Here is a 24,809-nt window from a genome sequence, read left to right on the forward strand (position 1 = left end):
ATCAGAAGCCGCGACGTCACCGCAAGGTCTTGGAAGGCTGATTCTAAGGAAGAAAGGCTGCCGGTTAGTACCAGGGCGCGTCAGAGGGTAAGTATTGCGATATTTTTTATTTTAATTCTTTATTTTACACTTAAATCTGAATTCCGATACCAATTACCGATATCTTAAACATATCGGGAATCGGTATCGGAATTCCGATTCCAGATTCAAAAGATCGCCGACTTCATGGCCGACCCCACACAGGGGTCGGGTCGGGCTTCATGAAACCCGACCTTGCCAAAAGTCGGCGACTTTTGAAATATTTCGACCCGTTTCGCTCAACCCTACTGACCACACAGTACTCTGTCCTATCCTTTCCTATTTTAGCTAGAGTGGCCTCTTGTGCTAAATCCTGTTTTCTGCCTGTGTGTGTCTTTCCTCTCCTACTCACAGCCAATATTTGTGGGGGGCTGCCTATCCTTTGGGGTTCTGCTCTGAGGCAAGGTAGAATTCCTATTTCCATCTTTAGGGGTATTTAGTCCTCCGGCTGTGACGAGGTGTCTAGGGTTTGTTAGGCACACCCCACGGCTACTTCTAGTTGCGGTGTTTAGATCAGGATTTGCGGTCAGTACAGTTACCACCTACTCCAGTGAAAGTTTTCATGCTGCTCCAAGGTCACCGGATCATAACACTTCCCGCTCTTCTCCCTTACACTGACTCTCCCTATGTGTGTGTAAAAGGAGTGATCTGTTAGTCTAAGGGAGTGGCACATGGATTCTTGGACATAGTCCCTGGATAGCTTTCCAAAATATGTGCTCTCTGAAACATGGCAGTGTTTATGAGTACAATATACAAGGCATAAATTATTCTCCTGATAGGTTTCCTTTTAACCCTTTAGTGACAGCCAATTTGGTACAGTACTTAATGACCAGGCCAATTTTTACAATTCTGACCACTGTCACTTTAAGAGATTATAGCTCTGGAACACTTCAACGGATCCCACTGATTCTGAGAATGTTTTTTTCAGGGCATATTTTACTTCCCATTAGTGGTAAAATTTCTTCGATATAACTTGTTGTTTATTTATGAAAAAAATGGAAATTTGGCAAAAATTTTGAAAATTTAGCAATTTTCAAACTTTTAATTTTTATGCCCTTAAATCAGAGAGAGATGTCACACAAAATAATTAATAAATAACATTTCCCACATACCTACTTTACATCGGCACAATTTTGAAAACATAATTGTTTTTGTTAGGCCGTTATAAGGGTTAAAAGTTGACCAGCGATTTCTCATTTTTCCATCAAAATTTACAAAACCATTTTTTTAAGGGACCATCTCACATTTGAAGTGAGTTAGGGTAGTGAATATAATGGAAAATAAACAAAAGTGACACCATTATAAAAATTGCACCGCTCAAGGTGTGAAAAACCACATTCAAGAAGTTTATTAACCCTTCAGGTGCTTAACGAAAACTAAAGCAATGTGGAAGGAAAAAATGAACATTTTACTTTTTTCACAAAAAAATTACTTTGGATCCAAACTTTTTTATTTTCACAAGCGTATCAGTAGAAAATTGACCACAAAATTTGTTGTGCAATTTCTCCTGAGTATGCCGATACCCCGTATGTTGGGAAAGTGTTGTGAATTCCACTCTTGGGCTCCCTCCGGTGGTTGTAAGTGGCACTTTTGTGAGTTCTGCTCTTGGGCTCCCTCCGGTGGTTTTAAGTGGTATGGCTGCTCCTTGGATTTAGCTGTCTGCAGCTGCTTCCACTGATTGTCTATTCTGCTCGGCTTTTTAGCCTGGCTCTTTCCTTCAGCTGGTGCCACTGGTCAATGGTTCCTGGTTGGATTCACATCTCTTTGGATTTCCCTGTTATCCTGACTAGTTCTGCAAAGCTAAGTCCTTGCTTGCTCTTTTCTGTCCACAGGTTGTGGACTTATCCGTTCTGTGCTTTCTATGTTTGTCCAGCTTGTCAGTATGAATTAATTCAGTTATGCTGGAAGCTCTGGGAAGCAGATTTACCCTCCACACCTTTAGTCAGGTGTGGAGATTTTTGTAAACTCTGCGTGGATTTTTTGTAGTGTTTTATACTGACCGCACAGTATTCCATCCTGTCCTATCTATCAAGCTAGACTGGCCTCCTGTGCTCATCCTGGTTTCATTCTGTGTATGTCTTTTCCCTCTCCACTCACAGTCATTATTTGTGGGGGGCTATCTATCCTTTGGGGATTTTCTCTGAGGCAAGATAGTTTTCCTGTTTCTATCTTTAGGGGTAGTTAGTTCTCAGGCTGTGACGAGGTGCCTAGGGAGTGTTAGGAGCATCCCACGGCTACTTCTAGTGTTGTGTTGAGCTTAGGGACTGCGGTCAGTACAGATACCACTTCCTTCAGAGCTTGTCCCATGTTGCTCCTAAACTACCAGATCATAACAGGAAAGCCACTGTTTTGGTGCATGGCAGGGCTTAGAACGGAGGGAGCACCGTTTGACTTTTTGAACGCAAAATTGGCTGGAATCAATGGTGGCGCTATGTCATGTTTAGAGACACCCTGATTTACCTAAATAGTGGAACCCCCCAATTCTAACTTAAAGCTAACCGCAACACACCCCAAATCCAAATCACAACCCTAACCACAACCCTAATCCTAACACACCCCTAACCTTAATCCCAACCCTAACCATAATCCCAACCATAACCACAACCCTAACCCTAGCCCAGCCCTAACTTTAGCCCAACCCTAACTTTAGCCCAACCCTAACCCTAGCCCTAAGCCTAGCCCAACCCTAAGCCTAGCCCAACCCTATCCCTAGCTTTAGCCCAACCCTAACCCTAGCTTTAGCCCAACCCTAACCCTAACTTTAGCCCAACTCACTTTAGCCCAACTCACTTTAGCCCATCTCACTTTAGCCCATCTCTAACCCTAATGAAAAATGGAATAAAATATATAGGGTCTATCACATTGATCAAAATGAATCAATAGGAAAAGTTTCCTATTGTTGCCGGGTGCCGGCCGGCAGATCTCGGCAGGCGCACTGCGCATGAGCCCGCCATTTTTCTTCCTGGAAGAAGATGCCAGCGGCCCAGGGGACTTGACAGGGGGATGCAGGGACATTGGAGGTACCCGGGGGAATCAGTGGACCCCATTTCTCTCTCATCTGATGTGCAATCACATCAGAGGAGAGAGAAATTGAATGGAAATCTGACTTTCTTTTTGCGGTCACCATTATTCCATTAATAATGTCGATCACAACACTGGGGTCGGTAAACACCGACCCGAATCATGTTCTCTGGGGTCTCAGCTACCCCCAGTAGCTGACACTCTGGAGAAATTCCGACTCTGGGGGGCGCTATACACTTATTTCTCAACGCCGTTAAAAAGCAGCGCTGAGGCATAAATACCCTTAATTGCCATCGTTAAAAGCGTTATGGCAGTCATTAAGGGTTTATAATGCAATCCCAATTCCAAACAATTTGTGACGCTGTGTAAAATGTAAATAAAAAACAAGAATTATTATTATTATTATTATTTATTATTATAGCGCCATTTATTCCATGGCGCTTTACATGTGAATGCAATAATTTGGAAATCTCTTGCAGTTATATTTTTTCCACAGCAGAACATAGAACACAGATCATAAGGTTAGTTTACATTTGAAAAAAATTAACGTATTTAGAAATTGATGGCAACAAGACATCTCAAAAAATTAGAACATAGCCATTATGTAGCATCCCCTATTTTTTTTACAACAGTCATTAAACATCTGGGCTGTGACCAATTGCTGGAGTTTTCGGAGAGGAATGTTTCTCGTTTCTTGTCTGATGTAGGATTCTTGTTAGTCAGCAGCTCTGGACCTCCATTACAGGATTTTTGGTTTCATATTGCGCCAAATGTTTTCTATTGGTGAAAGGCACTCTGGACTGCAGGCAGCCAGTTCATCTCCCAAACACTTCTTCTGTGAAGCCATGCGGTTGTGATGGATGCAGTAGGTGGTTTAGCCTTGTCTTGCTGAAATATGTAAGGCCATTCTTGAAATAGACATAGTCTGGATTGAAGAGAATATTGTTCTAAATCCTCTAGATAATACTCAGAATTGATAGTTCCTTCAAAGGTGTGTAAGCTGCACATGACATAGGCATTAATGCAACTCCATACTATCAGAGATGCAGGATTTTAACTGTGTGTTTACAACAAGCTGAATGGTCCTTCTCCTCTTGAATTTACAGGACACAGTATCTGCGGTTTCCATAAAGAATTTCAAATTTTGATTAAGTTGACCACAGAACAGTATTCCATTTTGCCTCAGTCCATTTAAAAAAGACGGTAGTGTTTCTAAATTGTGTGGATACAGGGCATCTTCTTTGCGTTAAAGAGCTTTGACTTGCATTTATGGATTGCAAGACAAACTGTGGTTCAGGGACAATGATTTCTGGAAGGATCTCTGAGTCCATGCAGTTATTATGCATGACCGTATGAGTGCCCGTAGGTTACAAGTGCTAGGCATCGGGATTCTCCTGCTGCATGAGATAAATCACAAGCCTTATCTGCCTCTGTGGTCTCCCATTCAGCTTCAGCCACTGCGGGTGCTGCTGATCATAGACGTTGGTTCCAGCATCTTGCTCAGGCTCGTGCTGTTCGTCTGGCTACTGGTGACTCTCCAGCCAAGCCTTTAGTAACCAGTAATATTCAGGTGCAGTCCAGCACTCTGGAGTCTAAGTCCAGAAATCACCTTACTGAGCATGTCCATGATGTGGCAACTCTGGATTGGCCTGCAGGCGATGTCACGACTGGCTGGATGTGAGTGTTTGGGGTGGAGCCTAATGTTTAAAATGCTCCCTGAGGTGCACGCCGGTGAGCTAGTATCATTTTATGCATGGCTATGTGAGAGAGTCTCTACCACTCTGTCTGCAAGTGGTATGAGTCTGTCTAAGCTTTGGGACTGTACACGTAGGCAGGCAGCTAGCGTCAGTGGGGGCAATTAGCCACTGGCTTAGCATCTGGTTCCTACATGTTTGCGGTTAGCACAGCAGAGTTCCAGAGCAAGCACAACCATAGTCAGGGTATTAAGTTCAGAGCATCTGTTCCGTTTCTGTGTGGGAGTGACACAGCTCGGTTGCAATGCATCTATTCCATTGCTGTGTGCAAGTGACACAGCTAAGTTGCAGAGCTTCTCTTTCTTTTCTGTGTGGGAGTGACACAGCTCTGTTGCAGAGCTTCTCTTTAGTTTCTGTGTGCAAGTGACACAGCTCATTTGCAGAGCAGCTTATTTGTTTCTGTACTGTTTGTCTCTGTGGAGTATCAGAGGTTGCAACTCAATGTCCTGTTCACATGGAGTGACGTTAACCCAGTGTGTACAGGCAATTGCTAGCCTTGTGTTCCGTCATTGTTTACTAGCAGCAGTTTTCCATATCTGCACCATTGACCCCGAGTTGCGATTGCACTTTATTAGTTATTTATTAGCACAATCCACCAATCCTAACAACAAGCATCCAATATTGACTGTTGGGCTTGTCCTTTGTCCCATGGGTTTCTCTAGAATCTTTGAATCGTTTGATGATATTATGTACTGTAGATAGTGGGATATTCAGTTTTTTCAATTTTAGGGAGGAACATTTTTCTGAAATTGTTCTACAATCTTAAGACTCAGTTGTTCACAGATTGATAATCTTCTGATCATCTTTACTTCTGAGAGACTCTGCCTCTCCAACATGCTCTTTTTATACAATTGACCCTTTAGCTGTTTTACATTAGTTCCATCACATTTCCAGTCTTCTATAATCCCTGTCTCAACTTTTTTGAGATGTGTTGCTGCCATCAATTTATAAATGAGTTCATTTTTTTCAAATTAAATGTAAAAAATGTCTTTCAACTTCTGATCTGTGTTCTCTGTTCTGACATTAATTAAATATCTAAAAGAGATTTCTAAATTATTCTATCTTTGTTTACTTTACATTTTACACAGTGTCCCAACTTTTTGGGATGTGGGGTGGTACAATAGATGGAATAATTATTAGGGAACACAAATTAAAATGCTAAATAATCCCCATTATGAATATATAGGTAATGAATGATGCTCAGTAATGCTTACCGGAGACAGTCTGAGAAGGCTTCTACCCCATATTTCGATAGGCAATAACCTCCACCACAGATACTTATTCTTCCAGCAACACTTGCCATATTAACAACACGACCTTGTGCTCTTCGAATCATGGGCAACATTTTTAGTGTCACATCAATAAGTCCTAATAGATTCACATTTAAAATTTTGGTAAAATCATCTTTAGTCAGCCATTCGTTGGGTGCAACAGGGATGGCAATGCCAGCATTATTCATCAGACCCCAGAGTCCTGTAAAACATGTGCATAATGTAAGAAAATTGCTGGGAAGCAAAATTAAGTTTCTTGCTTATTTGCATAAATAAGTAACTTTTCATAATATGGATTTTAATAGAAACTGTAAAATTGTCAAAATGCTCTTAAAGGGAACCGGTCACCCCCAAAATCGCAGATGAGCTAAGCCGACCAGCATCAGGGGCTTATCTACAGCATTCTGTAATGCTGTAGATAAGCCCCCAATGTATCCTGAAAGATGAGAAAAAGAGGTTAGATTATACTCACCCAGGGGCTGTCCCGGTCCGATCCGATGGACGTCCCAGTCCGGTCCAGCGCTTCCCATATTCTTACGATGATGTCCTCTGCTTGTATTCACGCTGCGGCTCCGGCGCAGGCGTACTTTGTCTGCCCTGTTGAGAGCAGAGCAAAGTACTGCAGTGCGCAGGTGCTGGGAAAGGTCAGAGAGGCCCGGCGCCTGCGCACTGCAGTACTTTGCTCTGCCCTCAACAGGGCAGACAAAGTATCCCTGTGTTGGAGCCGCAGCGTGAAGACAAGAAGATGATGTCATCCTATGAAGATAGGAGGCCCCGAGCCCTGACGCCCAGGGCCGCCATCAGGACACTACTGCCCTGACTGGCATATGGGGCCCGGTGGGCAGAGGGGTCCCACATTGGGCCCTGTCTCATCTGCTCACCGGGCCCCTACCAGCAGGTTAAACCGGGCCCTTAGCGGCGCTGTGGCAAAACTATTGACGTGCGGGTGCGTACGTCAATAGTTAACAGCCGCCAGCTGACATCAGCCGCAGCGCACACGTTGCCGGCATCTGACGTCAGTGTCAGTTGCCGGCAAGTGTGCGATTCAGCTGAGTGGAGGGAGCTTCGACTTCGCCGCGGGAGAGCAGCCAGGTAAGAAGAGTTTTTTTATTATTATTATTGAGAGCGGCGATCCGGGGGGCCCGGGGCAAAATGCTGGACACACGGGAGGAAGAATGCTGGAGCACTGTGGGCAGAATGCTGGAGACACTGGGGGCAGAATGCTGGACACACTGGGGGCAGAATGCTGGAGCACTGGTGGTAGAATGCTGGAGCACTGGGGGTAGAATGCTGGACACACTGGGGCAGAATGCTGGAGCACTGGGGGCAAAATGCTTGACACACTGGGGCAGAATGCTGGAGCACTGGGGGCAGTATGCTGGACACACTGGGGCAGGATGCTGGACACACTGGGGGTAGGATGCTGGAGCCACTGGGGGTAGAATGCTGGACACACTGGGGCAGAATGCTGGAGCACTGAGGGCAGAATGCTGGACACACTGGGGCAGAATGCTGGACACACTGGGTTCAGAATGCTGGAGACACTGGGGCAGAATGCTGGAGAACTGGGGGCAGAATGCTGGACACACTGGGGCAGAATGCTGGACACACTGGGGCAGAATTCTGGACACACTGGGACAGAATGCTGGACACACTGGGACAGAATGCTGGACACACCAGGGCAGGATGCTGGAGCACTGGGGGTAGAATGCTGGAGCCACTGGGGCAGAATGCTGGACACACTGGTGCAGAATGCTGGAGACACTGGGGGCAGAATGCTGGACACACTGAGGCAGAATGCTGGAGCACTGGGGGCAGGACTGGAGACACTGGGGGCAGAATGCTGGAGACACTGGGGGCAGAATGCTGGACACACTGAGGCAGAATGCTGGAGCACTGGGGGTAGGACTGGAGACACTGGGGGCAGAATGCTGGAGACACTGGGGGCAGAATGCTGGACACACTGGGGGCAGAATGCTGGACACACTGGGGCAGAATGCTGGAGCACTTGGCGCAGAATGCTGGACACACTAGGGCAGAATGCTGGATACACTGGGGGCAGAATGCTGGACACACTGGGGCAGAATGCTGGAGCACTGGGGGTAGAATGCTGAAGCACTGGGGGTAGAATGCTGGACACACTGGGTTCAGAATGCTGGAGACACTGGGGCAGAATGCTGGAGCACTGGGGCAGAATGCTGGACACACTGGGGCAGAATGCTGGAGCACTGGGGGCAGAATGCTTGACACACTGGGGCAGAATGCTGGAGCACTGGGGGCAGTATGCTGGACACACTGGGGCAGGATGCTGGACACACTGGGGGTAGGATGCTGGAGCCACTAGGGGTAGAATGCTGGACACACTGGGGCAGAATGCTGGAGCACTGAGGGCAGAATGCTGGACACACTGGGGCAGAATGCTGGACACACTGGGGCAGAATGCTGGAGAACTGGGGGCAGAATGCTGGACACACTGGGGCAGAATGCTGGACACACTGGGGCAGAATTCTGGACACACTGGGACAGAATGCTGGACACACTGGGACAGAATGCTGGACACACCAGGGCAGGATGCTGGAGCACTGGGGGTAGAATGCTGGAGCCACTGGGGCAGAATGCTGGACACACTGGTGCAGAATGCTGGAGACACTGGGGGCAGAATGCTGGACACACTGAGGCAGAATGCAGGAGCACTGGGGGCAGGACTGGAGACACTGGGGGCAGAATGCTGGAGACACTGGGGGTAGAATGCTGGACACACTTAGGCAGAATGCTGGAGCACTGGGGGCAGGACTGGAGACACTGTGGGCAGAATGCTGGAGACACTGGGGGCAGAATGCTGGAGACACTGGGGGCAGAATGCTGGAGACACTGGGGGCAGAAAGCTGGAGACACTGGGGGCAGGACTGGAGACACTGGGGGCAGACTGCTGGACACACTGGGGCAGAATTCTGGAGCACTGGGGGCAGAATGCTGGACACACTGGAGGCAGAATGCTGGACACACTGGGGGCAGAATGCTGGACACACTGGGGGCAGGACTGGGGGGAAGAATGCTGGACACACTGGGGCAGAATGCTGGAGCACTTGAGGCAGAATGCTGGAGATACTGGGGGCAGAATGCTGGAGCACTGGGGGCAGAATGCTGGAGACACTGGGGGCAGAATGCTGGAGACACTGGGGGAAAAATGCTGGAGACACGGGGCAGAATGCTGGAGACACGGGGGCAGAATGCTGGACACACTGGGGGCAGAATGCTGGACACACTGGGGGCAGAATGCTGGACACACTGGGGGCAGAATGCTGGACACACTGAGGCAGAATGCTGAAGCACTGGGGGCAGAATGCGGGACACACTGGGGGCAGGACTGGAGACACTGCGGGCACAATGCTGGACACACTGAGGCAGAATGCTGGACACACTGGGGGCAGGACAGGAGACACTGGGAGCAAAATGCTGGACACACTGGGGGCAGAATGCTGGACACACTGGGGGCAGGACTGGAGATACTGGGGGCAGAATCCTGGACACACTGGGGGCAGAATGCTGGACACACTGAGGCAGAATGCTGGACACGCTGGGGACAGGACTGGAGACAGGTGGGGCAAGAATGGAGATATGGGGCATGATTGGAGACTCGGGGCTGAATGAAAGACATGGGGGCAGGATTGGATCATGGGGCAGGATGTATACAATGGAGACAGAGGGGTCAGGATGGGGAGATCATATGGGGCATAATGGATACTCATGAGGTCAGGAAGCGAGAACATATGGCTGAAGCCAGGAATGAGACACACAGGGCCCAGGATGGGGAATATTATTACCATAGGGGCAAATTAAGGGATATTACTGCAGTCTTGTATTTATTTTATTTTTTAAGGACACTGTTTTAAATAGGGGGGGCGATCCTGTTACTGTGTAGAATGACACTATGTCGCCTTTTTTTCTTCATGTGGGATAATGTAGAAGTTGGGAAAAGTTATGTAATGTGTTCTGCAAGCGGAGCTCGAGATAACTGTGTTATTTCCTGCAGAGATGAGCCCTGGCTGGATGAAGTGACGGCGGTCTGTGCTGAATGAAAGATGAAAAACAAAGATGAAAGACTTCACCTAGAGACGTCACTGGTGAGTCAGTGTGTTCCCTATACACTGACACTATACACTGTATACTATATACAGCGGTCCTGTGTACAATGTCACCAGTGATCACTGTATTATCTATACATTATATACAGAGCTCCTGTGTATAATGTCACTGGTGATCACTGTATTATCTATACATTATATACAGAGCTCCTGTGTATAATGTCACTGGTGATCACTCTATTACCTGAACACTACTGCATACTAAGTACAGATCTCCTGTGTATAATGGCACTGATGGTGATAGTATTGTGTTGTTTTTTTTATTACTGATCAGTATTGTAGTATTCAGTCACTATGTGGTGGTAATATGTGGTCTGGACATGGTGTTGCGGTATTTGTCCCTTGTATGTGCTATTTGGTCACTTTGTGGTGGTAATATGTGGTCTGGTCATGGTGTTGTGGTATTTGTCCCCTGTATTTGATATTATTCCAACACTGTGGTGGTAATATGGTGTCTGATCATGGTGTAGTGGTATTTGTTCTTTGTATGTGATATTATTCGATCACTGTGGTTGTAATATGTGGTCTGGTCATGGTGCGGTGGTATTTGTTCGTTGTATGTGATATTATTGGCCATTTTAAAAATTGAAAAATAAATGGCCCGGCCAAAAGTGTCTACCGTGTTATGGTGGTGGCTTAAAAAATCTTTTGGCCAAATCAAAAGCTGCCGGCTATATGTGTGATCTGGTGATGGGAACTGTTAATGTATGATAGGTGAGAAGTGGAGTTTTTCCAAGAGAGAGCGGTGGGACTGTGGACAGTTTTAGGGGTGGAGGCGGGGCTGGGGTGGAGCCTGGGCGAAGTCTCAAGGGGGCCCCGAAATTTTTGCCAGTATGGGGCCCCGAAATTTCTAGTGGCAGCCCTGCCGATGCCCATCAGATCGGGCCGCCCCCTCGGTGAGTATAATCTAACCTCTTTTTCTCATCTTTCAGGATACATTACAGAATGCTGTAGATAAGCCCCTGATGCTGGTGGGCTTAGCTCATCTTCGATTTTGGGGTTGACAGGTTCCCTTTAAGCCCTTGTAGTCCTTGCAGATGAAGCTTCATGATATCCTCAGTCATATGGTGGCCATTCACATAGAAATCATACATCCAAAGTATTACCCTCATCTGTCTTCACCAACAAATAGTAGAAATACATGAGTACGCATAGCAAAGAACAAGCACAGCATTATAGAATGCTAAACATCATCAGATTTACGATATATAAACTAGCAATGTACCCGTGGCTTCACTTACGGAAAATTATATTGTTAGTTATACTTGCTAAGGTTACATTTTCAGTTTCACCCTGAAGTTGACATCTTAAGAATTTTAAATTTGTTTTTTCAACTCTTCTTTTTTGTTAGTTTGGCGTTAACAGTGGTGATGAGAGAATGTGCTTGGATAACTTCTTATCCGAGCAGGCTCGAGTACTATCCGAGCATCTGGCATGCTCGTATATTGTGTTCGAGTCTCTGCGGCTGTAACAATCTTAGGCGTCACATTAGCGAGTTTTACGAACGTATGAGCGCATAAAATACGTCCGTAAAACACGTCTAACAAACGTCCCAATTATTCTCTATGCCCCTGCTCCTATCTGCCGTATTTTACTGATCAGTATTATACGGCTTTCTACGGCCGTAGAAAATCGCAGCATGCTGCATTTGTCACCGTATTGCGCAAAAAAAACGCCAATGAAAGTCTATTGAAGCCCCAAAAATACGGATTACACACGGACCAGCAGTGTGACTTGCGAGAAATACGCAGCGGTGTTAGAAAGAAAAGCCGGTAATTCAGTGCGGTATACAGTAAACTCACACTGACAGCTTACAATAGAATAGGTGGAATAAATGTGGACACATAGAATAGGTATATATATACAGTTAGGTCCATATATATTTGGACAGAGACAACATTTTTCTAATTTTGGTTATAGACATTACCACAATGAATTTTAAAGAAAACAATTCACATGCAGTTGAAGTTCAGACTTTCAGCTTTCATTTGAGGGTATCCACATTTAAATTGGATGAAGGGTTTAGGAGTTTCAGCTCCTTAACATGTGCACCCCTGTTTTTAAAGGGACCAAAAGTAATTGGACAGATTTGAATCATTTTAAATAAAATGTTTATTTTTAGTACTTGTTTGAAAACCCTTTGTTGGCAATGACTGCCTAAAGTCTTGAGCTCATGGACATCACTAGACGCCGTGTTTCCTCCTTTTTGATGCTCTGCCAGGCCTTCAGTGTGGTGGTTTTCAGTTGCTGTTTGTTTGTGGGCCTTTCTGTCTGAAGTTTAGTCTTTAACAAGTGAAATGCATGCTCAATTGGGTTGAGATCAGGTGACTGACTTGGCCATTCAAGAATATTCAACTTCTTTGCTTTAATAAACTCCTGGGTTGCTTTGGCTCTATGTTTTGGGTCATTGTCCATCTGTAGTATGAAACGACGACCAATCAGTTTGGCTGCATTTGGCTGGATCTGAGCACACAGTATGTCTCTGAATACCTCAGAATTCATTCGGCTGCTGCTGTCCTGTGTCACATCATCAATAAACACTAGTGACCCAGTGCCACTGGCAGCCATGCATGCCCAAGCCATCACACTGCCTCCGCCGTATTTTACAGATGATGTGGTATGCTTTGGATCATGAGCTGTACCACGCCTTCGCCATACTTTTTCCTTTCCATCATTCTGGTACAGGTTGATCTTGGTTTCACCTGTCCAAAAAATGTTATTCCAGAACTGTGCTGGCTTTTTTAGATTTTTTTTTAGCAAAGTCCAGTCTAGCCTTTTTATTCTTGATGCTAATGAGTGGCTTGCACCGTGCAGTGAACCCTCTGTATTTACTTTCTCTTTATGGTAGATTTGGATATTGATACGCCTACCTCCTGGAGAGTGTTGTTCACTTGGTTGGCTGTTGTGAAGGGGTTTCTCTTCACCATGGAGATTATTCTGCGATCATCCACCACTGTTGTCTTCCGTGGGCGCCCAGGTCTTTTTGCATTGATGAGTTCACCAGTGCTTTCTTTCTTTCTCAGGATGTACCAAACTGTAGATTTTGCCACTCCTAATATTGCAGCAATTTCTCGGATGTTTTTTTTCTGTTTTCGCAGCTTAAGGATGGCTTGTTTCACCTGCATGGAGAGCTCCTTTGACCGCATGTTTACTTCACAGCAAAACCTTCCAAATGCAAGCACCACACCTCAAATCAACTCCAGGCCTTTTATCTGCTTAATTGAGAATGACATAACGAAGGGATTGCCCACACCTGCCCATGAAATAGCCTTGGAGTCAATTGTCCAATTACTTTTGGTCCCTTTAAAAACAGGGTGACACATGTTAAGGAGCTGAAACTCCTAAACCATTCATCCAATTTAAATGTGGATACCCTCAAATGAAAGCTGAACGTCTGAACTTCAACTGCATCTGAATTGTTTTGTTTAAAATTCATTGTGGTAATGTCTATAGCCAAAATTAGAAAAATTTTGTCTCTGTCCAAATATATATGGACCTAACTGTATATGTCAGTGACACACATATATGTATATATATTATTACTTCATACAGCGCTAGATAGCTTTAAAGCCGGTAATTGAATTGCCGGCTTTTGCTCTCTCCTTCCTAAACCCGACATGATATGAGACATGGTTTACATACAGTAAACCATCTCATATCCCCATTTTTTTTTTGCATATTCCACACTACTAATGTTAGTAGTGTGTATATGCAAAATTTGGCCGGCGTCACACTCAGCGTAAGACAATTCGGTCCGTATATTACGGCCGTAATACGCTGAAAAGTCCACAAAATAGTGGTCCGTAGCTCCTCCGTAGGCAGGGTGTATCAGCGTATTTTGCGCATGGCATCCTCCGTATGTAATCCGTATGGCATCCGTACTGCGTGTTTTTCTCGCAGGCATGCAAAACCGACATACGGCTATACAAGGGATCCATGTGTAAAAAAAAAAAAAAACATATATACTGTGTGTGTATATATATATATATATATATATATCTATATATATATATATATATATATATATATGTGTGTCAGTAGACACATATATGTATATATATTATTACATCATACAGCGCTAGACTTTTGCTATCTCCTTCCTAAACCCGACATGATATGAGACATGGTTTACATACAGTAAACCATCTCATATCCCCATTTTTTTTGCATATTCCACACTACTAATGTTAGTAGTGTGTATATGCAAAATTTGGCCGTTCTAGCTATTAAATTAAAGGATTAAATGGCGGAAAAAATTGGCGTGGGCTCCCGCGCAATTTTCTCCGCCAGAGTAGTAAAGCCAGTGACTGAGGGCAGATATTAATAGCCTGGAGAGGGTCCACGGTTATTGCCCCCCCCCCCCTGGCTAAAAACATCTGCCCCCAGCCACCCCAGAAAAGGCACATCTGGAAGATGCGCCTATTCTGGCACTTGGCCACTCTCTTCCCATTCCCGTGTAGCGGTGGGATATGGGGTAATGAAGGGTTAATGCCACCTTGCTATTGTAAGGTGACATTAAGCCAGATTAATAATGGAGAGGCGTCAATTATGACACCTATTCATTATTAATCCAATGCTAGTAAAGGGTTAAAAAAAAACACATTATTAAAAATTATTTTAATGAAATAAAAACAAAGGTTGTTGTAATAATTTATTCTACGCTCAATCCTTCTGAAGACCCTCGCTCTGTAACAAAGTAAAAATAATAAACCAACAATATACATACCTTCCGAAGATCTGTAAGGTCCCACGATGTAAATCCATCTGAAGGGGTTAAAATATTTTGCAGCAAGGAGCTCTGCTAATGCAGCGCTGCTCCTTGCTGCAAAACCCTGGAGAATGAAGGTAAAGTAGGTCAATGACCTATATTTACCTTCATTTGCGGTGAGGTGCCCTCTGCTGGTTGTTCCTAGATCGTGGGAACTTTCCTAAAAAGCTCCCAGGCTCGAGTTCATAAGAGGCGCCCTCTGCTGGTTGTCCTCATATGAACTCGAGCCTGGGAGCTTTCTAGGAAAGTTCCCACGATCTAGAAACAACCAGCAGAGGGCGCCTCACCGCAAATGAAGGTAAATATAGGTCATTGACCTACTTTACCTTCATTCTCCGGGGTTTTGCAGCCACGAACAACGTTGCATTAGCAGAGCTCATGGCTGCAAAATATTTTAACCCCTTCAGATGGATTTACATCGTGGCACTTTACAGATCTTCGGAGGGTATGTATATTGTTGGTTTATTATTTCTTCTTTGTTACAGAGCGAGGGTCTTCAGATGGATTGAGTGTAGAAAAAAATATTACAACAACCTTTGTTTTTATTTCATTAAAATAATTTTTAATAATGTGTTTGTGTTTTTTTTAACCCTTTACTACTATTGGATTAATAATGGATAGGTGTCATAATTGACACGTCTCCATTATTAATTTGGCTTAATGTCACCTTACAATAGCAAGGTGGCATTAATCCTTCATTACCCCATATCCCACCGCTACACGGGAATGGGAAGAGAGTGGCCAAGTTCCAGAATAGGCGCATCTTCCAGATGTGCCTTTTCTGGGGTGGCTGGGGGCAGATGTTTTTAGCCGGGGGGGGGCAATAACCGTGGACCCTCTCTAGGCTATTAATATCTGCCCTCAGTCACTGGCTTTACTACTCTGGCTGAGAAAATTCCCACGCCAATTTTTTCCGCCATTTAACCCTTTAATTTAATAGCTAGAACGGCCAAATTTTGCATATACACACTACTAACATTAGTAGTGTGGAATATGCAAAAAAAATGGGGATATGAGATGGTTTACTGTATGTAAACCATGTCTCATATCATGTCGGGTTTAGGAAGGAGATAGCAAAATTCTAGCGCTATATGATGTAATAATATATATACATATATGTGTCTACTGACACACACATATATATATATATATATATATATATATATATCTATATCTATATATATATATATAGATATAGATATATATATATATATATATATACACACACAGTATATATGTTTTTTTTTTTTTTTTTACACATGGATCCCTTGTATAGCCGTATGTCGAATTTGCATGCCTGCGAGAAAAACACGCAGTACGGATACCATACGGATTACATACGGAGGATGCCATGCGCAAAATACACTGACACACCCTCCCTACGGAGGAGCTACGGACCACTATTTTGTGGACTTTTCAGCGTATTACGGCCGTAATATACGGACCGTATTGTCTTACGCTGAGTGTGACGCCGGCCTTACTGTGAGGCAATTCTCATAAATATGGCCCCAGTTTCTTATGCCGTTGCTATAATTAAAGACTTTAGAGCAACTTATAAGTCTGCCCCATGTTGGTGACTATATGGTTGCTGCCCCTTTAAGAGCTATTCTTTGGGCACTGTTGCTTTAATTCTTTAAGACCCTTTGGGCAAAAACTGTGGTTTTACATTCAACACACAGACACCCATTGTCTCCTTTATTTCTATAGAGCCTAAATTTGAGGGTTAAAAGTCTCCTGAAGGGGGGGAGATTTCGAGTTTTATGTTCGCAGTATTTTTAGTCAAAATTTTACTCAAATCGGGAGAAAAATGTGTTTTTTATATTCAACGGGTTACCACACACAGATTTTCCTTTTTATATAGATAGTAACATCTGCAAGGCTGAAAGGAGTTTGCATGTTCTCCTCGTGTTTGCGTTGTTTTTTTCCCCAAGTATTCTAGTTACAGTGGGGGAAATAAGTATTTGGCGAGTTGAGTTAATGCTACAGACCTCAATTTTTGTCTCATCTGACCACAGCACCTTCTCCCAATCACTCACAGAATCATACAGGTGTTCATTTGCAAATTTCAGACGGGCCTGCACATATGCCTTCTTGAGCAGGGGGACCTTGCGGGCTCTGCAGGATTTTACACCTTTATGGCATAATGTGTCACAGATGGTTTTCTTGGTGATTGTGGTCCCAGCTGCCTTGAGATCATTAATGAGTTCCCCCCGTGTAGTTTTAGGCTGATATCTCACCTTCCTCATGATCAAGGATACTCCACGAGGTGAGATTTTGCATGCTGCCCCAGATCAATGTCGATTGACAGTCATTTTGTATTTCTTCTATTTTCTTAATATTGCACCAACAGTTGTCTCCTTCTCACCCAGCATCTTACTTATGGTTTTGAAGCACATTCCAGCTTTGTACAGGTCTATGATCTTGTCCCTGACATCCTTGTAAAGCTCTTTGGTCTTACCCATGTTGTAAAGGTTAGAGTCTGACTGATTAATTAAGTCTGTGGACAGGAATCTTTTACAAAGGTGACTATGTAAGACAGCTGTCTTTATTGCAGGTAACGAGTTGATTAGGAGCGTCTAACTGGTCTGTAGGAGTCAGAACGCTTGATCCCCTACAAACCATTAAATACTTATTTCTCCCTGCAAAATGCAAATAAATGTATAGAATTTATACATTGTGATTTTCTGGATTTTATTTTTGATATTCTATCTCTCAATGTTAAAATTAGCCTACCCTTAAAATTACAGACTGTTCGTCTCTTTGTCAGTGGACAAACTTACAAATTCAGCAAGGGATCAAATACTTATTTCCCCCACAGTACCTCCCACACTTCAAAGATATACTGATATGGAATCCAGATTGGACAGTGATAATGTAGTCTTTAAAGTGCTGTGGAATATGATGGGGCAGTATACAGTAGTTGAGTAAAATGAATAAATATTAAGCTTCTGCATGGGCTAAAATAAAAATAAATAAATAATGCAAGAAGAGCAATTTCAAAAGACCAACACTGCAACACTACAGGCCTTGTTGGTGCAATAGTGAACATATAAAGGGGGACATCAAATATCAATCACATATCTAATTTTAAGTGCCCACCACAGCTTAACCCCTTCATGACCTTGGGATTTTCCATTTTTCCATGTTCGTTTTTCACTCCCCTCCTTCCCAGAGCCATAACTTTTTTATTTTTCCATCAATATGGCCATGTGAGGGCTTATTTTTTGCTAAACGAGTTGTACTTTTGAATGACATCATTGGTTTTACCATGTCGTGTACTAGAAAATGGGAAAAAAATTCCAAGTGCGGTGAAATTGCAAAAAAAGTGCAATCCCACAATTGTTTTTTTTGGCTTTTTTATTAAGTTCACTAAATGCTAAAACTGACCTGCAATTATGATTCTCCAGGTCATTACGAGTTCATAGACACCAAACATGTCTAGGTTCTCTTTTATCTAAGTGGTGAAAAAACATTCCAAACTTTGCTAAAAAAAAAAAATTATGCCATTTTCCGATACCCATAGCGTCTCCATTTTTCATGATGTGGGGTCAGTTAAGGGCTTATTTTTTGCGCTCCAAGCTGACGTTTTTATTGATACAACTTTTGTGCAGATATGTTCTTTTGATCGCCCGTTATTGCATTTTAATGCAATGTTGCGGAGACCAATAAAACATAATTCTGGCGTTTCTAATTTTTTCTCGCTACGCAATTTAGCAATCAGGTTAATCCTTTTTTTTATTGATAGATCGGGCGATTATGAATGCGGCGATACCAAATATGTGTAGGTTTGATTTTTTTATTGTTTTATTTTGAATGGGGCGAAAGGGGGGTGATTTTTTACTTTTGCCGTGCTTCAATAGCCTCCATGGGAGGCCAGAAGCTGGCACATCTCGATCGGCTCAGCTACATGGGAGCGATCATCAGATCGTTAGCGGACACCATGTCGCGTTTGGAGAGCCCCTGTGTCCCTAAACATATGAGCTCCCCCACATGTGACTCCATTTTGGAAACTAGACCTCCCATGAAACTAACCTAGATGTGCGGTGACCACTTTAAATCCCCAAGTGCTTCACAGAAGTTTATAACGCAGAGCCGTGAAAATAAAAAATCCTTTTTCTTTCCTCAAAAATTATTTTTTAGCCCGCAATTTTTTATTTTCACAAGAGTAACAGGAGAAATTGGACCCCAAAGGTTGTTGTCCAGTTTGTCCTGAATACGCTGATACCCCATATGTGGGGGGGAACCACTGTTTGGACACATGTCGGGGCTCAGAAGGGAAGTAGTGACGTTTTGGAATGCAGACTTTGATGGAATGGTCTGCGGGCATCATGTTACGTTTGCAGAGCCACTCATGTGCCTAACCTGTAGAAACCCCCCACAAGTGACCCCATTTTGAAAACTAGACCCCCCAAGGAACTTATCTAGATATGTTATGAGCACTTTGAACCTCTAAGTGCTTCACAGAAGTTTACAACGCAGAGCCGTGAAAATAAAAAAATCATTTTTCTTTCCTCAAAATGATGTTTTAGCAAGCAATTTTTTATTTTCACAAGGGTAACAGGAGAAATTGGACCCCAATAGTTGTTGCCCAGTTTGCACGGAGTATGCTGGTACCCCATATGTGTGGGTAAATCACTGTTTGGTCACACCCCGGGGCTCGGAAGAAAAGTAGTGACGCTTTGAAATGCAGACTTTGATGGAATGGTCTGCGGGCATCATGTTGCATTTGCAGAGCCCCTGATGTGCCTAAACAGTAGAAACCCCCCATAAGTGACCACATTTTGGAAACTAGACCCCCAAAGGAACTTATCTAGATATGTGGTGAGCACTTTGAACCCCCAAGTGCTTCACAGAAGTTTATAACGCAGAGCCGTGAAAATAAAAAATCATTTTTCTTTCCTCAAAAATGATGTTTTAGCAAGCAGTTTTTTATTTTCACAAGGGTAGCAGGAGAAATTAGACCCCAATAGTTGTTGCCTAGTTTGTCCCGTGTATGCTGGTACCCCATATGTGGGGGTAAACCACTGTTTTGGCGGACGTCGGGGCTCGGAAGGGAGGGAGCACCATTTGACTTTTTGAACGCAAGATTGGCTGGAATCAATGGTGGCGTCATGTTGCGTTTGGAGACCCCTGATGTGCCTAAACAGTGGAAACCCCTCAATTCTAACTTCATCACTAACCCCAACACACCCCTAACCCTAATCTCAACTCTAGCCATAACCCTAATCACAACCCTAACCCCAACACACCCCTAACCACAGCCCTAACCCCAACACACCCCTAACCCTAATCCCAACCCTAACCATAATCCTAATCCAAACGCTAACCCTAATCCCAACCCTAACCACAACTTTAATCCCAACACACCCCTAACCCTATCCATAAACCTAACCCTAATCTTAACCCTATTTCCATCCCTAGCCCTAATTCCAACCCTAACTCTAATTCCAACCCTAACCCTAAGGCTATGTGCCCACATTGCGTATTCGTGTGAGATTTTTCCGCACCATTTTTGAAAAATCCGTGGGTAAAAGGCACTGTGTTTTACCTGCGGATTTACCGTGGATTTCCAGTGTTTTTTGTGCAGATGTCACCTGCGGATTCCTATTGAGGAACAGGTGTAAAACGCTGCGGAATCCGCACAAAGAATTGACATGCTGCGGAAAATACAACACAGCGCAGTATTTTCCGCACCATGGGCACATCGGATTTGGTTTTCCATAAGTTTACATGGTACTGTAAAGCTGATGGAAATCTGCTACGAATCCGCAGCGGCCAATCCGCTGTGGATCCGCAGCCAAATCCGCACCGTGTGCACATAGCCTAATTCTAAGGGTATGTGCACACGATGCGGATTCCGCCGCAGTTTCCCATGAGTTTACAAAAACGCTGTGCACATGCTGCGGAAAAAACTGCGCGGAAACGCAGCGGTTTACATTCCGCACATTTCACTTCTTTCTGCGGATTCCGCAGCGGTTTTACAACTGCTCCAATAGAAAACCGCAGTGAAATCTGCAGAAAACCGTGGTAAATCCACGATAAATCTGCAGCGGTTTTGCACTGCGGATTTATAAAAACCGCTGCGGAAAAATCCGCAGAGGACCAGAATACGTGTGCACATTCCCTAACCCTAACCCTAACCCTAGTTCTAACTGTAGTGGAAAAAAAAATTGTCTTTATTTTATTATTGTTACTACCTATGGGGGTGATAAAGGGTTTAATTTACTTTTTTTTAATTTTGATCACTGTGATAAAACCTATCACAGTGATCAAAATGTACATGGAACGAATCTGCCGGCCGGCAGATTCGGCGGGCGCACTGCGCATGCGCCCGCCAATTTGGAAGATGTCGGCGCCCATGGAAAAGACGGACGGCCACCAAGAGCCTCGGTAAGTATTAGGGGGGGAGATCAGGGCACGGGGGGGCATAGGAGCACGGGGGGGGGGGTATAGGAACACGGGGGGAGCAGACAGGAAGACGGGGGAGCGGAGCACAGGACGGAGGGAAGCGGACCACAGATCGGAGGGCTGGGGGGGAGATCGGTGGGGTGGGGTGGGGTGGGGGCACATCAGTGTTTCCAGCCATGGCCGATGATATTGCAGCATCGGCCATGGCTGGATTGTAATATTTCACCAGTTTTTTAGGTGAAATATTACAAATCGCTCTGATTGGCAGTTTCACTTTCAACAGCCAATCAGAGCGATCGTAGCCACGGGGGGGTGAAGCCACTCCCCTGGGCTAAAGTACCACTCCCCCTGTCCCTGCAGATCGGGTGAAATTGGAGTTAACCCTTTCACCCGATCTGCAGGGACGCGATCTTTCCATGACCCCACATAGGCGTCATGGGTCGGATTGGCACCAACTTTCATGACGCCTACGTGGCGTAAAAGGTCGGGAAGGGGTTAAAGACAATATTAGACAACATTTTTGTTTTTAACACTAAGTGACCCACATATCCTGCTAAGATTTTAAAGGGAATCTGTCAACAGGTTTTGTCACCTAATCTGAAAGAAGCATAAGGTAGTGACAGAGACCCCTATTCTAATTACCGTATATACTTGAGTATAAGCCGACCCGAGTATAGGCCGATGCACCTAATTTTGCTACGGAAAACTGGGTATTATGATCAGGCGGCCTTGGAACAACATGAAATAACCTTTGCTGGAGTAGTGGTAACTATACAGACCGCTAACCCTAAACTTATCACAGACACTAGAAGTAGCCGTGGGGTGTGCCTATCCAGACCTAGACACCTCGACACAGCCGGAGGAATAATTATCCCTAAAGATAGAAAATAGGAAAACTGACTTGCCTCAGAGTAGACCCCCAAAGTATAGGCAGCCCCCCACAAATAATGACGGTGAGTAGGAGAGGAAAAGACACACGCAGGCGGAAAACAGATATAGCAAAGGAGGCAACTTCTACCTAGATAGGAAAGTATAGTACAGGATACTGAGCGGTCAGCACAAAATCTACAAAATATCCACAGCAGAAAAATACAAAAACTCCACCACCTAACTAAAGGTGGGGAGAGTATATCTGCAACTCCAGCGAATCCAACCAGACTGAGAAAAACAACAGGACAGTCAAAGCTGGAACAAAATAGAAACTATGAGCCGCACGAAAAAATAGACACACAGCCTGTGAGCCTAAGAAAAAGAATCAGACACTTATCTTAAGCTGAAATGGCAGCAGGCAGGAGAGGCCAGGCAGAGAACCAATACTGGCAATAGAACATTGACAACTGGCAGGGACTAATGAGTCCTGCAAAGCTAAATACCCCAGTCAGCTTTGGAATTAGCAGATACACCTGTCCAATCCTGCAGTCCAGGCACAACTGCATTACCATCTACAGCCACCGGAGGGAGCCCAGAAGCAGAATTCACAACAACTGGGTAAGCTTATTGACTTGAGTATAAGCCGGGTATGCATTGTCCTCTCATCCCTGTCCTGGTATGCGTGGCTGTCCCCATCCTGTCCTGGTATGCATGGCTCCCTGTTATGAAAGGCAATTCAGTACCACAATGGACATAGCGGTCAGAGCACATACAGTGATCTGACAATAACCCAAAATCATAGAACGAGCTCTGTGACGTGGGAACTCTGCAGACCGCAATCCCTAATCCTCTCCAAACAACACTAGAGGCAGCAGTGGATTGCGCCTAACTCTGCCTATGCAACTCGGCACAGCCTGAGAAACTAACTAGCCTGAAGATAGAAAATAAGCCTACCTTGCCTCAGAGAAATACCCCAAAGGAAAAGGCAGCCCCCCACATATAATGACTGTGAGTTAAGATGAACAGACAAACGTAGAGATGAAATAGATTCAGCAAAGTGAGGCCCGACTTTCTTAACAGAGCGAGGATAGAAAAGGCAACTTTGCAGTCTACACAAAACCCTAAAGAAAACCACGCAAAGGGGGCAAAAAGACCCTCCGTACCGAACTAACGGCACGGAGGTACACCCTCTGCGTCCCAGAGCTTCCAGCAACAAATTAGACAAGCTGGACAGAAAAAATAGGAAACAAATAGCAAAGAAGAACTTAGCTATGCAGAGCAGCAGGCCACAGGAATGATCCAGGGAAAAGCAAGTCCAACACTGGAACATTGACAGGAAGCCAGGATCAAAGCATTAGGTGGAGTTAAGTAGAGAAGCACCTAACGACCTCACCAGATCACCTGAGGGAGGAAACTCAGAAGCCGCAGTACCACTTCCCTCCACCAACAGAAGCTCACAGAGAGAATCAGCCGAAGTACCACTTGTGACCACAGGAGGGAGCCCTGCCACAGAACTCACAACAGCTCCCCCATCGCTGTCCTGGTATGCGTGGCTCCCCCATATCTGTCCTGGTATGCGTGGCTCCCCCTGTAGCTGTCCTGGTATGCGTGGCTCCCCCCCGTAGCTGTCCTGGTATGTGTGGCTCCCCTGTTGCTGTCCTGGTATGCGTGCATCCCCCCTCCCATCCTTGTATGCATGCTTCCTATTACAAAAAAAACAAACATCCTATTCACCCTCCAGCGTGCCCTCACAGCATCTTGTTCCGTCTTTCAGCAGCTCTTCCTGTGCTGAGCGATCATGTGGCACCACTCATTAGGGTAATTAATATGCCCTCCACGCCTATGGGAGTGAAGATGCGTGCATATTCATTACCTTAATGAGCGGTGCCACTTGATCGCTCAGCACAGGAAGAGCTGCTGAAAGCCAAAACCATCGACATGCTGCGAGGGCGCCGGGACCAATGAGATGCTGCGAGTTCATACTGGAGGGTGAGTAGGATGTCTTCTGGAAGGCGGCGGCTGCGGGTGTCACTGTGAGCGCTATAAGAGAAATGAATATTAATTTCTCTTTAGCAGTGGGCACAGGTTTTAGCAACAGCTGCCGGCTCCTACCTCTGTGACCCGCTGCTCCACTGTTCCCCCGCTGGCTTTCTGGGAAAACTGACTCATGCATAATCTGAGGCGGGCATTTTCAGCACAAAAAAATTTGCTGAAAAACTCAGCTTATACACGAGTATATACTGTATGTATCACTTACTGGTGCAGTTTTGATAAAACCACAGTTTTATCAGCAGCAGATTCTCATTCCAGGTAGTCAAGCATATTCATGAGCTCTGTGTAACCCTGCCCCCATCAGTGATTAACATTTTTTTGTGTACATTGTGCATGGACAGAAAGCTGCTAATCAGTGGTGGGGAGGGAGTTATACAGAGCTAAAGCTGGAGTCACACATAACGATATCGTTGCAACGTCACGCTTTTTGTGATGTAGCAAC

At 44.8% G+C, this 24,809-nt stretch overlaps 1 protein-coding gene across 1 annotated transcript in view; it reads right to left on the reverse strand.

Annotated features, from left to right (window-relative positions):
- Positions 1-24,809, reverse strand: part of LOC138670822 (retinol dehydrogenase 16-like) — a 68,421-nt gene that overhangs the window by 12,227 nt on the left and 31,385 nt on the right. The window contains exon 3 of the mRNA XM_069758516.1: positions 6,068-6,326. Coding sequence (XP_069614617.1) covers positions 6,068-6,326 — 259 coding nt within the window. The remainder of the gene's footprint in view (positions 1-6,067; positions 6,327-24,809) is intronic.

The sequence above is a fragment of the Ranitomeya imitator genome, chromosome 3 (assembly GCF_032444005.1).
Source record: "Ranitomeya imitator isolate aRanImi1 chromosome 3, aRanImi1.pri, whole genome shotgun sequence".
Taxonomy (NCBI): domain Eukaryota; kingdom Metazoa; phylum Chordata; class Amphibia; order Anura; family Dendrobatidae; genus Ranitomeya; species Ranitomeya imitator.